The 15360-nt window shown below is 41.6% G+C and overlaps 1 protein-coding gene across 3 annotated transcripts in view; it reads right to left on the minus strand.

Annotated features, from left to right (window-relative positions):
* kif11 (kinesin family member 11) overlaps positions 1-15360 on the minus strand; it is a 78735-nt gene that overhangs the window by 14466 nt on the left and 48909 nt on the right. For all 3 annotated transcript variants that reach the window (XM_063071187.1, XM_063071186.1, XM_063071188.1), the window contains exons 8-14: positions 11282-11372; positions 9236-9381; positions 9038-9134; positions 8742-8837; positions 7124-7212; positions 6464-6551; positions 3744-3932 (exon numbers count right to left, since the gene is read on the minus strand). In XM_063071187.1, the coding sequence (XP_062927257.1) occupies positions 3744-3932; positions 6464-6551; positions 7124-7212; positions 8742-8837; positions 9038-9134; positions 9236-9381; positions 11282-11372 (796 nt within the window). The remainder of the gene's footprint in view (positions 1-3743; positions 3933-6463; positions 6552-7123; positions 7213-8741; positions 8838-9037; positions 9135-9235; positions 9382-11281; positions 11373-15360) is intronic.

Genomic DNA, 15360 nt, shown 5'->3' on the forward strand with positions numbered 1-15360 from the left:
GTTATTCTTGACACGAGGGATGAAAGGAGTAGGGATGGCATTACAAGTCAGTGAAAACGTCATAGCGGTGCTCAGACAAGACAGACTGGAGAACTTGTTTAGTGACGTTTTATGCGTGGAACTGAGGAATAAGAAAGGTATGATCAGAGTGCAGGATTTAGAGGAGCAAATTTGTAGAGAGATTGCAGACTGCAGCAAGAAACAATATTGTTATAGTAGGTGATTTTAATTTTCCACATATTGACTGGGACTCCCATACTGATAGAGTTTGTCAAATGTGATCAGAAAAGTTACCTTAATCAGTACATAAAAGGCTCAGTGAGAGAGTGGGCGATACTTGATCTCCTTTTAGGGAATATGACAAGGCAGGTTACAGAAACTTATGTAGGGAAACACTCTCAGCACCTTGTGATCATAATGCCATTAGTTTCAAAGTAAATATGGAAAAGGATAGGTCTGGCCTCAGGTTTAGTTTCTAAATTGGAGACAGACCAATTTTGATGGTAGCAGAAAGAATCTGGCAAGTGTGGACTGGGACAGGCTGTTTTCTGGCAAAGTTGTTCTCTGTGAGTGGAAGGCCTTCAAAAGTGAAATTTTGAGAGCATAAAGCTTATATGTGACTGTCAGAATAAAAGGTAAAGATAACAGGTTTAGGGAACTTTTTTAAAAAAAGATATTGAGGACATGGTTAAGAAGAAAAAGTAGGCACATAACAGATAGGAACAAATGAGGTACAAGAGAACACTTAAGAAAGAAATCAGGAGGGCTAAAAGAGGGCATGAGGTTGCTCCAGCAGGCAAGGTGAAGGAGAATCCCAAGAGATTCGACAAATGTGTTAAGAGCAAAAGGATTGTAAGAAACAAAACTGACCCACTGGAAGATCAGGATGGTAATCTATGCATGAAGCCAAAAGAGATGGGGGAGATCTTATATAGGTTTTTTTTTTGCATCTACATTTACTCGGAGGTGTTTGCTGTATTGAGGCAAATTAGATGTGGGGGTAGAAGGGTGGGTTGGCAAGTTTGCAGACGATACAAAGGCTGGTGGTGTTGTAGATAGTGTAGAGGATTGTCAAAGTTTGCAGAGAGGCATTGATAGGACGCAGAAGTGGGCTAAGAAGTGGCAGATGGAGTTCAACCCGGAGAAGTGTGAGGTGGTACACTTTGGAAGGACAAACTCCAAGGCAGAGTACAAAGTAAATGGCAGGATACTTGGTACTGTGGAGGAGCAGAGGGATCTCGGGGTACATGTCCACAGATCCCTGAAAGTTGCCTCACAGGTGGATAGGGTAGTTAAGAAAGCTTAAGGGGTGTTAGCTTTCATAAGTCGAGGGACAGAGTTTAAGAGTCGCGATGTAATGATGCAGCTCTATAAAACTCTGGTTAGGCCACACTTGGAGTATTGTGTCCAGTTCTGGTCACCTCACTATAGGAAGGATGTGGAAGCATTGGAAAGGGTACAGAGGAGATTTACCAGGATGCTGCCTGGTTTAGAAAGTATGTATTATGATCAGAGATTAAGGGAGCTCGGGCTTTACTCTTTGGAAAGAAGGAGGATGAGAGGAGACATGATAGAGGTGTACAAGATAATAAGAGGAATAGATAGAGTGGATAGCCAGCGCCTCTTCCCTAGGGCACCACTGTTCAATACAAGAGGACATGGCTTTAAGGTAAGGGGTGGGAAGTTCAAGGGGGATATTAGAGGAAGGTTTTTTACTCAGAGAGTGGTTGGTGCATGGAATGCACTGCCTGAGTCAGTGGTGGAGGCAGATACACTAGTGAAGTTTAAGAGACAACTAGACAGGTATATGGAGGAATCTAAGGTGGGGGCTTATATGGGAGGCAGGGTTTGAGGTTCGGCACAACATTGTGGGACGAAGGGCCTGTACTGTGCTGTACTATTCTATGTTCTAAGGTGTTCCCTCAATCCTGTGGGAGGAAAATGCACAAATTGCAGAGGCCCTAGCAGAGATACCGGAAGATTGGTGGATAGCTGAGGTTGTTCCACTGTTTAAAAGACCAGGATATTATAGGCCAGTGAGCCTGATGTCAGTAGTGAGAAAATTATTGGTAGGTATTCTAAGGGATTGAATAAATGAGTATTTGGATAGACATGGACTGATTAGGGATAGTCAGCAGGGCTTTGTACATGCTGATCAATCTTATAAAGGACTTTTGAGGATGTTACCAGGAATGTGGACGAAAGCAAGGTAATGGATGTTGTCTACGTGGACTTTAGCAAGGCATTTGACAAGCCCCACATGGGAGTTTGATCAAAGAGCTTCAGTTGCTCAGCATTCAAGATGAGGTAGCAATTTGGATTAGACATTGGATCCGCGGGAGAAGCCAGAGAGTGGTAGTAGCTGGTTGCTTCTCTTGCTGGAGGCCTGTGACTCGTGGTGTGCCACAGGGATCAGTGCTGTCCATTATTGTTTTGTCATCTATATCAATGATCTGGATGACAATGTAATTAACTGAATCAAATTTGCAAATAACACCAAGAATGGGGCTGTAGTGGACAGCAAGGAAGACTATTAAAGTTTGCGCGGGATCTGGACAAACTGGAGAAATTAGCTGGAAAATGGCAGATTGAATTTAATGCAAGCATGAGGTCTTACACAGCAAATGGTAGAGCACCGGGGAGTGCAGTAGGACAAAAGGGATCTGGGAATACAGGTCCATAATTTAAGGAAAGTGGCATCACAGGTAGATAGGGTGGTAAAGAAAGCTTTTGGCATATTGGCCTTCATAAATCAAAGTATTGAGTACAGGAGATGGGATGTTATTTTGAAGTTGTACAAGACATTGGTGAGGCCTAATTTGGAGTATTATGTGCCGTTTTGGTCACCTACCTACAAGAAAAATAAGGTTGAAAGAGTACAGAGAAAATTTACAAGAATGTTGCCGGGACTGGAGGACCTCAGTTATAAGAAAAGATTGAATAGGTTAGGATTTTATTCCTTGGAACATAGAAGATTGAGTGGAGATCTGATAAAGGTATACAAGATTATGAGGGGTATAGATAGGGTAAACGAAAGCAGGCTTTTTCCACTGAGGTTGGGTGGAACTATAACCAGATGTCATGGGTTAATGGTGAAAGATGAAAATTTTAAGGGGAGCATGAAGGGAAAATTCTTCACTCAGAGGTGGAGAATGTGGAATGAGCTGCCAGCACAAGTGGTGCATGCAAGCTTGATTTCAACATTTAAGAGAAGTTCGATAGGCGTACGGACGGTAGGGGTATGGAGTACCATGGTCCAGGTACAAGTTGATGGGACGAGGCAGTTTTAAATGGTTCGGGATGGACTAGATGGGCAAAGGGCCTGTTTCTGTGTTGTACTTTTCTGTGACTCTTCGTACCTCTAACAACGCCCCTAGCAGGTTGTTCTATACACTCACCACTATGTTAAACAAAAATAGATCTCTGACATCTGCCCCCCCACCATACTTTCCTCCAATCATCATAAAATGATGCTCCCCCAAAAACCAGTAGAAGAAATCTTTAGAAACAAACAAGATGATTTCAACATGTTCTGCATTGTGAATTAAGAGTAGAATAAAGACGATATGTAGAAAGCCCATTGACCACTAGAAGCAAGAAACTTCATTGCCATCCACCACCACCATTTGGAAAGTCATTTAATTCTTCTGTCGGCCAAGTTAGCTGCAACAGTTCAGAAGATCTGGATGTGATAAGGAAGGAGAGATGCACCATAGACAGCCAGAAATCAAGCAGCTTCCTACCTCATTGGCTGTACTGTAGAGCTTTTGTTCAGTGTGAGCGTGGGCATCACAGACAAATTCTTCTTCAGACAGCTTTCCTTTGGTCAGCTCCAAATCTTGCCAAGTCTCCTGGAGTGCCTGCTCTCGCTGTTGCAGTTCAGACACACACTGTTCAAGCTCTTTCTTGCCATCCAGAAATAGCTCGTTAACCTGAAGGTAAGCAGGGAGAAACAAAAAGGGGAATTGTTATCTGGAGTCCACTGAGTGTTAGATGATTATTTAATCATTTTAGCTAATTCTATGATACTAAAGTCATCCCCAGAGGTGGTGACTAATCAGCCATTTGCTATCAGCACTTGGTATTTTGATTTCAGATTTCAATATCTGGAATTTTACTCCTAGTCAGAGCGATGTAGCACAGATACAGGCTCTTGGACTCAACCACTCCATGCCAGCCCAGCTAGACCCAATCTCCAGCATTCTGTCTATATCCCACTAAATCCCACCCATCGAAGTGTATATCCAAGTGCTTCTTAAATGATACGACTACACCCGTCTCAACCACGTTCTCTGACAGCTTGTTCCATAAACTCACCACCCACTGCATGAAAAAGTTACCCCTCAAGTCCCTTTTAAATCTTGGCCCCTTCACCCTAAAATTTATACTCCCCTACTCTGGGTAAAAGATTGCTACCCCCCCACTTTATCCATGCCTCTCATAAGTTTAAACATTTCTATAAGATTGCCTGTCATTATCCTACTTTCCAAGGAATAATAGCCTAGCCTGGTCATCCTCTTGCTTTAAGCACAACTTTCCTATTACAAAATGACCAAAACTGTGTACAATACTCCTCGTGTGGTCTCAAAGATTTACACCACTGCCACATTGTATCCCAACTCCTACTCAATCCCCTAACTGATGCAGACCAGTATGCAAAACACCTTTTCACCACCCTGTCTACCTGTGGTGCTGCTTTCAGCAAATTATATCATCTCACACTTATCTGTATTGAAATCCATTTGCCACTCCTCAGGCCAGCTTCCTTAACTGATCAAGGTCCCCTTGCAATCTACGATAACCTTATTCACCAGCAACAGCACCTCAAAGTCGAGTTATCAATAAACTTACTGATCAAGCTTCGTGTATTCACAACCAAATCACTTACATAAATAGCAAAAACAAGGGTCCCAACGTTTGCCCTCGTGGCACATCACAAGTCACCAGCCTCCACGTCCATGCACAAAAATTTATGTCTTGGCATCTATACATTTCTCAACTGGTTCTTTTAAAATCCCAGGACAGAAGAGCTTGTTTCAGAATATTTGTAACTCACTTTTGCTCTTTATCATCACTAAGTTTTAGCAAGACCCAACTCAGAAAGCAACATTAGTTTCCTTGGGATACTAGCTCTTCCTTCAATTTAAATAGTTTTGCAAAGTACTCAGAATCAATTGTATTTCCATTACTTAAAAACATACAAATAAAAGCAGGTTACCCAGTCCCAACTACAACCCATCTCCTGTATCATAAAGCATGTGTATCATTTCTTTACAATTGGCACTGTTATCTCAGCTTTTTCTTTTTATTTATTCCTCTTCAGCTACCTGGATGTGTAATAAATCTGATTTTATAAGTATGCCATTAACTTTACCACACCAATTTATTTTGGCAAATAGAGCTCCTCCACTGGCTGTGTTACATAAACCCATCTTAGAAAATATCCCAGCACTCTGCTGCACTTGTCCAAATTATAGACTTCTTGGTTTACTGAAGGCAGTCTCTCTCATCACATACAAGTCAACTTTTCTCAGCTTTAGATTACTAATAGCTTTAACTATTGCCACTCAGTGTTCCTCTCTTCAATACACAACATTGAATTTATTAAGAATGGTATTAGAAAAACATTCATATGACATTTAGCTAAATCATTCTCATCTGCTCTGATAATGGCCCACACTCTTTTTAGATTATTTGGATACATTTCTGCAAAAACCTATTTTATGCCCAATCCAGAAATTAATTGCTTTGTGAATACAAGGTACTTCGCTTATCTTCATCTATATGAAAAGTTCTTCTAGCTACTTACTGGGTGGACTGGTCAATGGCTTGAAATCAAGTTCATCCTTCTCTTTAGCAACCATCTGCGGTTGAGGCCAGATTCGTCAACAGCCTCTGTATGGAGCTTGATCCAAACAGATATAATCTACGACAAGACCCTTTTCCAATTCTGGAATATCATCCAATTTGCCCGTGCCTCAATTCAGCTACTACTGAACCAACAGCTTTGACTATTCCAGTGCTCACTAGCAACCCATCTTCCACCTCCATCAAGTGTGTCCTTCCACAGTACCCTGCTGCCTGTCCCATAGACAACCCAGTGCTCCCAGCCCAATAGCACAGCAACCACTTCCTCTATGGCCTCATCCCACCCAACCTCTTCGTACTCTTCTAGCCTTCGATATTCTACCCATTTTGACATCTTCTACAAATTTATATTAGAGAACTATATTGTACCTCCAGCTTTCTTTGTTCTGGTCTGGAATTCCCTCCCTCAAAGTCTAAAGTGACTCCTTAAAATCTGTTAAGCAAAGTTTTGTCTTAATAACACCTTCTGTGGCTAAACCTCAAATTTTAATTTACTTGGTAGTTCTGATATACCGGGGATATTTTGCTGTGTTAGAACTGCAATACAAATGCACATTGTTATCCTGGGGTAACAATTATTATGGTGGCCTCCTACCCGTTTCAGCTCTTCCTCCATAGCAGCGATCTTTTCTACATAGTCATTAATCATCTCTTCCTGAACGGTCACTTTACTCTGCATCAGTCTAAAAGAAAAAAAAATAGTTGTATTACCATAGTATAGACTTCCATATTACACATCTAAATTTTGCACAAACTGCTGGGTTTTCCTTGCTGCAGTATCAAACCACTTAACATTTATTATGAACAGTGTAATAGAGCAGCTCAATCTCATTCCCTTGGCAAAAACTGCTAGAATTGTCACCCGCACAATACTTATCACATGACCAAACTTATCCCCCACAGCCCAGATCTTAACACTTCTGTACGTGCCGCTAGTATCAGATTAGCTCTTAAATATATTCAACATGAGGACATCTGGAGTCTGGAATCATTGTATATTGCATTTAAGTAGCCCCCTCTGCATTGAAAACAGTGGAAGGAGGGACGAGAAAGCTGCGGACCACCATAAGTGGGGAGTGTAAACATCCATACCCCTTATCAAGCAAAGCCCTATATCAGGAGCCTCACTGTTCAAAAGTTGCATTCTAAAAACAAAAAAAAAGCAAAAAATAACAGCTCAAAGGTTAAGCTGAAATCACCATTTTGTTTCAATGGAAATTTAGACTCAACATTTGTACCTGAAATGTAAACTTACTCGTAGTTTTCTACAGACATGAATACTCCATTTTTTTCACGTGCTGCAGCAAGATCCCGTTTTAGTCTTTCAATCTCCTCGGTGTACTCCTGCAATCAAATTAATTACCCAGTTGGACCACTTACACCAAGTTGAACTTGAACTACAGTCATTTGGAAGTACATTAAAAGAAACTACAGCCGGCCCTCCTTATCCGCGAGTTCCGCATGTGCGAATTGAACCAACCGCGAATCGAGAAAACCCAGAAGTGCTCTTCCAGCACTTGTTGTTCGAGCATGTACAGACTTTTTTTTCTTGTCATTATTCCCTAAACAATGGAGTATAACAACTATTTTACAAGGCATTTACATTGTATTAGGTATTATAAGTAATCTAGAGATGATTTAAAGTATACGAGAGGATGTGCGTAGGTTATCGTGGATCAGGATCGAAAAAAAACGGAAGTTCTCTTACTAAGTAAGTGGGAGCAGGTACACCTGATATTATTTAGCGTCAGTTAGTCAAACGTTTGTCTTAGTATATAGTATATATTTTACCTTTCTATGCATATAAAACAATTAAGAAATGCAAGTTTCAGCGCCGGGCTTGGGAACGAAAGTTCCCGAGTTCGATCCAGTGACAGACCGCTCCCAAGCGTGCTCTCCATCCCTGCCGGGATGATGTGAGGGTTCAAAAACCCAAAACCCCAGAATCCAATAACTAAACCACTACGTTGCTTAGTAATAATTGTAGCTTTCATTGGGGCAGGGCCTTTCTCACTTTATCCTTTAAAATTGTTCCGATCGTTGACCGACTGTAGCCTAACGCTTTTCCAATGACCGATGGCGTTTCACCTCTTTCCGATCGCTTTATTATTTCCACTTTATTTCAAATCGCGATCGTGATTATTTTCGTGAACAGAAGCACTGCGGATTCAGAGCTCCACTGCCGGGTCCTAACGTCCACTGCACTGAGATGGGTTAAATAAGGTCCGGGGTTCCGCTGGGTCCTAAGATCCACCGCATTGAATCAGGTTGAATAAGGGACTTGAGCATCTGCGTTTTTTGGTATCCGTGAGGGGTCCCGGAACCAATCCCTCGTGGATAAGGAGGACAGACTGTAATTTGTTACATTGCATTCTCACTCAGAAATACATCTAGCTGGATTGTAGAACTGTAATACAATAACTTTTAGGAAAATCATGGCTCTATTTCTACATATGCATTCAAAAAATAAAACATCAGAAAAAAAACACATGAATTGTCATTACTGGAGTCAGAAACAACAGTCGTTACTGCTACAGTTTATTTCATGTTCTTGGTTCTGCCACGCAGTTTCTGGTGTGAATACACGAATAGTTGAACCACAACTTTGAAACAAAAAAGGAAGTGAGAGATAATCAGCATCTTTAAATGGTATATCAGCCTCTGCCTTTTGCAGATAGAAGCTGATCCAACTTATTCAGGATTTGTTTTTTTAAATCCTTGCAAAACAGAAGAGGCTGTGCCAGACTTTCAAAAGGTTACATCTAAATAATGACAACTCATGAATTGCTAAGGATTTTGATTTTACGGCTCGTTTCATAAATTTGTAGAGTATATCTTTTTTTATAAACATTGAATGAAGCATCGTAAGATACCTTAATCAAGGCCCTCTTGGTGAGTTTCTGATTCACTTCGGGTTTATTCAAGATGTTCTTTGCACGATAGGCATAATCCAGAGTGCTCATGGTTTCCTGTTGTTAGGGACATTGAACTGGATTAATTAACTCCAAGCAAATGTGGCAGCTCTACTTCAATGAACAATCAAATAACCATTTCATAAATAGGCTTTCAAAACTATTTTGAGTGGCAAATAAGAAAGAACAACAGAACTGCCATTTTGGTCTGTCTAGATTAACAGCAACTTGTTGGCCTCAAGTTAGATCATACTGACTTCAAGATTCACGGAAGCAGGGGAAATGGTGGCAATAATTGAGGTTTTAGTCCGTCCTCCAAGAGAGTCCTGAAGAATCCTGGTAAGTTTTGATTCTCTACAAATGTACAGAGAAAAAAAAACATCATGAGCAGGTTCACAAATAATATGATCCATAAGTAGAAGATGTTTTTAAAAAAAAATGTTGAAGATATATACCTGTACGGTATATGAGGGGCTCTCTCAACTAATGCTGTGATTACTCTTCCCAGAGTTAGCAATGACTGATTTATATTGCCAGCTTCACGAGCTCGTTTATCCACAGCTCCAGAACGGCCAATATTTTCGCTCCCAGCAAGATCCACCTTTAGGGGTTCAGAAAATAATTGGGTGCAATTAAAACCACGTCTATTTGCACTAACTATAATTGAACAGAAGATTCTGAGCCACCAATTATCCCCTCTTACCTAGGTGGAGCATATCTTATGGTATCTTAAGGAACAATGTTTTCAGCTACCTCAAATCCTTCTAAACATTTGTTTTAATATAGCAAAACCATACATATAACAACACAAATTTGTCAAGATTACTCAGTTAGAAATATCCCGCAATCCAGTTCACAAAGTGCTTTGTTTCAAAACAAATTTTTGATTTTTATAGTTTAAAAAAAATTCCATTAGTAGCTTTCAGCAATTCACCTAATTTTTAAAAAAATATACAAATGAAAGCTGCAAAGAGTATTGTAGGTTATTTGATCCAAGTAGTTATCATAAAACCATAAGATATCGGAGCAGAATTTGGCCCATTGAGTCTACTCCACCTTTCATCATAGCTGATCCAATTTCCCCCAGTCCCAGTCTTCCGCCTTCTCCCGGTATTTTTTCATGCCCTGACTGATCAAGACTCTATCAACCTTTGTCTTAAATATACCCAATGACGTGGCTTCCACAGCCACCTGTGGCAACAAATTCCAACATTCACCACCCTCTGGCTGAAGAAATTCCTCATCTCCGTTCTGAAGGAACCAAATTTAATTCAGAATGGCAGATACATACTCCTCTCAGAGTCACAAAATGCTGATCAAATTTAAAATTGCTACTATCATGCACTCCCTACTTTAGAATTTTTAACACAAATACATACTGACCCATTGGTGATCAAAAAAAAAATTTGGCAAGGATCAGGGATAAAACTGAAGGAAGAGAGCATGAAAAGGACCTTTAATTTATAAAGCACAAAGAGGATAATAGTTCTCAGTATAGAACAGTAGACCACCGGATCAGGCCCTTCAGCTCATGAACATTGCCAAACTAAACCAAGTGCCTTCTCTTACACGTGATCTGTATCCCTCTATATTCATGGGTTTATGGAACAGCCGTTGAACACAGCTATTGCATCTCTTCCACCACTACCCCAGGTGTCTGGATCACTCTGGAGTTATGACATGATAGACAGCATAACAACTGATTAACTAAAAGAACCAGTCTGCGGGAAATAAAACTTGTACACACTACAATGGGACATGTTGATTCTATCCCATTGAAAGTACAGAGGGGGAGACAACAGATGAACAATCCTACTATTTAACACATTGTTAAAGGTGTATCCTTGCATAGTGCAGGACAGATGTGTGTGTCTCTTAACTTTCTGGATAGTTGCCCCTCAACACTAACAGAAAGGGTGTATTTTGTGTCTAGCTTTTCAATATTCTAAGGGGTTCTGCTAGCTGGGACGAGCTACCGCTGTAGTTAAGTAATTCTGTAAATTTACCTGACTATATTCAAAATGTTAAAATGGGTGTTTGAAACCATAGTTAATTGCTCATTGTTATCTTTGAGATGAAGTGCTTTAAAACATTGCATCACGAGAGCAAGAATGTCTTGGGCTCTCTCTCCTGTAGATTCACTGTGTGAATAAAGATTTTTATATTTCCCAGTTACAACTTCCATGCAACTCAGTTCTAGTTAGTCACAGCACCAGGTACCTACAAACCTCTAAGTAAAAAAAAACTTGCCCACACAACTCCTTTAAACTTACCCCACCTTTTTTAAAAAATGCATGCCCTCAAGTACTTGCCATTTAAAAACAAAAAGGTGTTCCTCTGAACAGGTTGCTTTATGGGGTTTTCTTTCCCAAGGGTTTGATCTGCTATGGTTTATACAAAGTCAACACAGAGATAAAATTTGCAGCTCCAACACCAGATGGAGGTCTAAATCAGATGTTTCATTTTGTATTTAAGACAAATTTACATAAAATGATACTTACCAAGTTCAGTTTTCCGATCTTTACGAGCTCTTCCCCATCAAGGGTAGTCTCCTTCATATGTATTGTAACAGAAAAGACTGAATGTGAACGACTGGGAAAGAAATGTACAAGACATTAAATGTCTTTTAGTCTCTAATACTTTGTCCTTCAGATTAGTTTTCAGCAAGTACCCATAATGTTCATTACTTTGAAATTCAACTGAAAAGGTGATCTCCATTTAGAAACATAGAAAATCTACAGCTCAATACAGGCCCTTCGGCCCACAAAGTTGTGCTGAACACGTTCCTACCTTAGAAATTACTACGTTTACCTCGAGCCCTCTATTTTTCTAAGCCCCATGTACCTCCAAAAGTCTCTGAAAAGACCCTATGGTATCCGCCTCCACCACTGTTGCCGGCAGCCCATTCCACATACTCACTACTCTCAGCATAAAAAAAAACTTATCCCTGACATCTCCTCTGTACTTACTCCCCAGCACCTTAAACCTGTGTCCTCTTGTGGCAACCATTTCAGCCCTGGGAAAATGCCTCTGACTATCCACACGATCAATGCCTCTCATCATCTTATACACCTCTACAGGTCACCTCTCATCCTCCGTCGCTCCAAGGAGAAAAGGCCGAGTTCACTCAACCTATTCTCATAAGGCATGCTCCCCAATCCAGGCAACATCCTTGTAAATCTCCTCTGCACCCTTTCGATGACATCCATACCCTTCCTGTAGTGAGGTGACCAGAACTGAGCACAGTACTCCAAGCGGGGTCTGACCAGGGTCCTATATAGCTGCAACATTACCTATCGGCTCCTAAATTCAATTCCACGATTGATGAAGGCCAATACATTGTATGCCTTCTTAACCACAGAGTCAACCTGCGCAGCTGCTTTGAGCATCCTATGGACTCGGACCCCAAGATCCCTCTGATCCTCCACACTGCCAAGAGTCTTACCATTAATACTATATTCTGCCATCATATTTGACCTAACAAAATTAACCACTTCACACTCGTGTGGGTTGAACTTCATCTGCCTCTTCTCAGCCCAGTTTTGCATCCTATCAATGTCCCGCTGTAACCTCTGACAGCCCTCCACACTATCCACAACACCTCCAACCTTTGTGTCATCAGCAAATTTACTAACCCATCCCTCCACTTCCTCATCCAGATCATTTACAAAAATCACAAAGAGCAGGGGTCCCAGAACAGATTCCTGAGGCACACCACTGGTGACCGACCTCCATGCAGAATATGACCCCTCTGCAACCACTCTTTGCCTTCTATGGGCAAAAGTCAGTTCTGGATTCACAAAGCAAGGTCCCCTTGGATCCCATGCCTCCTTACTTTCTCAATAAGCCTTGAATGGGGTTCCTTATCAAATGCCTTGCAGAAATCCATATACACTACATCTACTACTCTACCTTCATCAATGTGTTTAGTCACATCCTCAAAGAATTCAATCAGGATCGTAAGGCACAACCTGCCTTTGACAAAGCTATGCTGACTATTCCTAATTATACTATTCCTCTCCAAATGTTCATAAATCCTGCATCTCAGGATCTTCTCCATCAACTTACCAACCACTGAAGTAAGACTCACTGGTCTATAATTTCCTGGGCTATCTCTACTCCCTTTCTTGAATAAAGGAACAACATCCGCAACCCTTCAATCCTCCGGAACCACTCCCATCTCCATTGTTGATGCAAAGATCATTGCCAGAGGCTCAGCAATCTCCTCCCTCACCTCCCACAGTAGCCTGGGGTACATCTCATCCGGTCCCGGCAACTTATCCAACTTGATGCTTTCCAAACGCTCCAGCACATCCTCTTTCTTAATATCTATATGCTCAAGCTTTTCAGTCTGTTGCAAGTCATCACTACAATCACCAAGTGAATTTCCATAGTGAATACTGAAGTATTCATTAAGTACCTCTGCTATTTCCTCCGGTTCCCTACATACTTTCCCACTGTCACACTTGTTAGATCCTATTCTTTCACGTCTTATCCTCTTGCTCTTCACATACTTGTAGAATGCCTTGGGGTTTTTCCTTGATCCTGCCCGCCAAGGCCTTCTCATGGCCTCTTCTGGCTCTCCTAATTTCCTTCTTAAGCTCCTTCCTATTAGCCTTATAATCTTCTAGATCTCTAACATTTCTAGCTCTCTGAACCTTTTGTAAGCTTTTCTTTTCTTCTTGACTAGATTTATTGCAGCCTTTGTACACCATGGTTCCCGTATCCTACCATAACTTCCCTGTCTCATTGGAACGTACCTATGCAGAACTCCACACAAATATCCCCTGAACATTTGCCACATTTCTTCCGTACTTTTCCCTGAGAACATCTGTTTCCGATTTAAGCTTCCACTTTCCTGCCTGATAGCCTCATAATTCCCCTTACTCCAATTAAACACTTTTCTAACTTGTCTGTTCCTATCTCTCTCCAATGCTACTGTAAAGGAGTTAGAATTATGATCACCATCTCCAAAATGCTCTCCCACTGAGAGATCTGACACCTGACCAGGTTCATTTCCCAATATCAAATCAAGTACAGACTCTCCTCTTGTAGGCTTATCTACATATTATGTCAAGAAACCTTCCTGAACATACCTAATAAATTCCACCCCATCTAAACCCCTTGCTCTAGGGAGATGCCAATCGATATTTGGGAAATTAAAATCTCCCATCACGTCAACTCTGTTATTATTACACCTTTCCAGGATCTGTTTCCCTATCTGCTCCTTGATATCCCTGTTACTATTGGGCGGCCTATAAAAAACACCCAGTAAAGTTATTGACCCCTTCCTGTTCCCAACCTCCACCCAGAGACTCTGTAGACAATCCCTCCATGGCATCCACCTTTTCTGTAGCCGTGACACTATCTCTGATCAACAGTGCCACGCCCCCACCTCTTTTGCCTCCCTCCCTGTCCTTTCTGAAATATCTAAAACCCGGCACTTGAAGTAACCATTCCTGTCCCTGAGCCATCCAAGTCTCTATAATGGCCACCACATCATATCTCCAAGTACTGATCCGCGCTCTAAGCTCATCCGCTTTGTTCTCAAACCTTCAGTCTGATCATGTTCCTTCTCTATCACCTGCCTATCCTCCCTCTCGCACTGTCTACAAGCCTTCTTTATTTGTGAGCCAACCTCCTCTTCCCCTGTCTCTTCAGTTCGGTTCCACCCCAAACAATTCTAGTTTAAACTCTCCCCAGGAGCCTTAGCAAACCTCCCCGCCACGATATTTGTCACCCTGGGATTCAAATGTAACCGTCCTTTTTGTACAGGTTACACCTGCCCCAAAAGAGGTCCCAATGATCCAGAATTCTGAATCCCTGCCCCCTGCTCCAATCCCTCAGCCACGCATTTATCCTCCACCTCATTCTTAGATTAGACTTAGATTATACAACCATATAACAAATACAACACAGAAACAGGCCACCTCGGCGCTTCTAGTCCGTGCCAAACTCTTACTCTCACCTAGTCCCACCGACCTGCACTCAGTCCTCGTTTATTGTCATTTAGAAATTCATGCATTAAAAAATGATACAATGTTCCTCCAGAATGATATCACAAGAAACACAGGACAAACCAAGACTAAAACTGACAAAACCACATAATTATAACATATAGTTACAACAGTGCAAAGCAATACCATAATTTGATAAAGAGCAGACCATGGGCACGGTAAAAAAAAGTCTCAAAGTCCCGATAGCCTGATCATCTCATGCAGATGGTAGAAGGGAGAAACTCTCCCTGCCATGAACCTTCAAGCACCGCAAATTTGCCGATGCAGCACCATTGGAAGCACCCGACCACAGCGGACTCTGAGTCTATCCGAAAGCTTCGAGCCTCTGACCAGCCCTTTGACACCAAGCACCATCCTCTGCCGAACACTTCGACCCCGCCCCGGCCGCCAAGCTACAAGCAAAGCCGGGGACTCAGGGCCTTCCCCTCCAGAGATTTCGGACCACAGAGTAGCAGCAGCAGCGAAGCAGGCATTTCAGAAGTTTCACCAGATGTTCCTCCGTGCTCTCACGTCCATCTCCATCAAATCAGGATTGTGCACGGCACCCTACTTAACAAATAACA

Source organism: Mobula hypostoma, chromosome 19 (genome assembly GCF_963921235.1).
Source record: "Mobula hypostoma chromosome 19, sMobHyp1.1, whole genome shotgun sequence".
NCBI lineage: Eukaryota > Metazoa > Chordata > Chondrichthyes > Myliobatiformes > Myliobatidae > Mobula > Mobula hypostoma.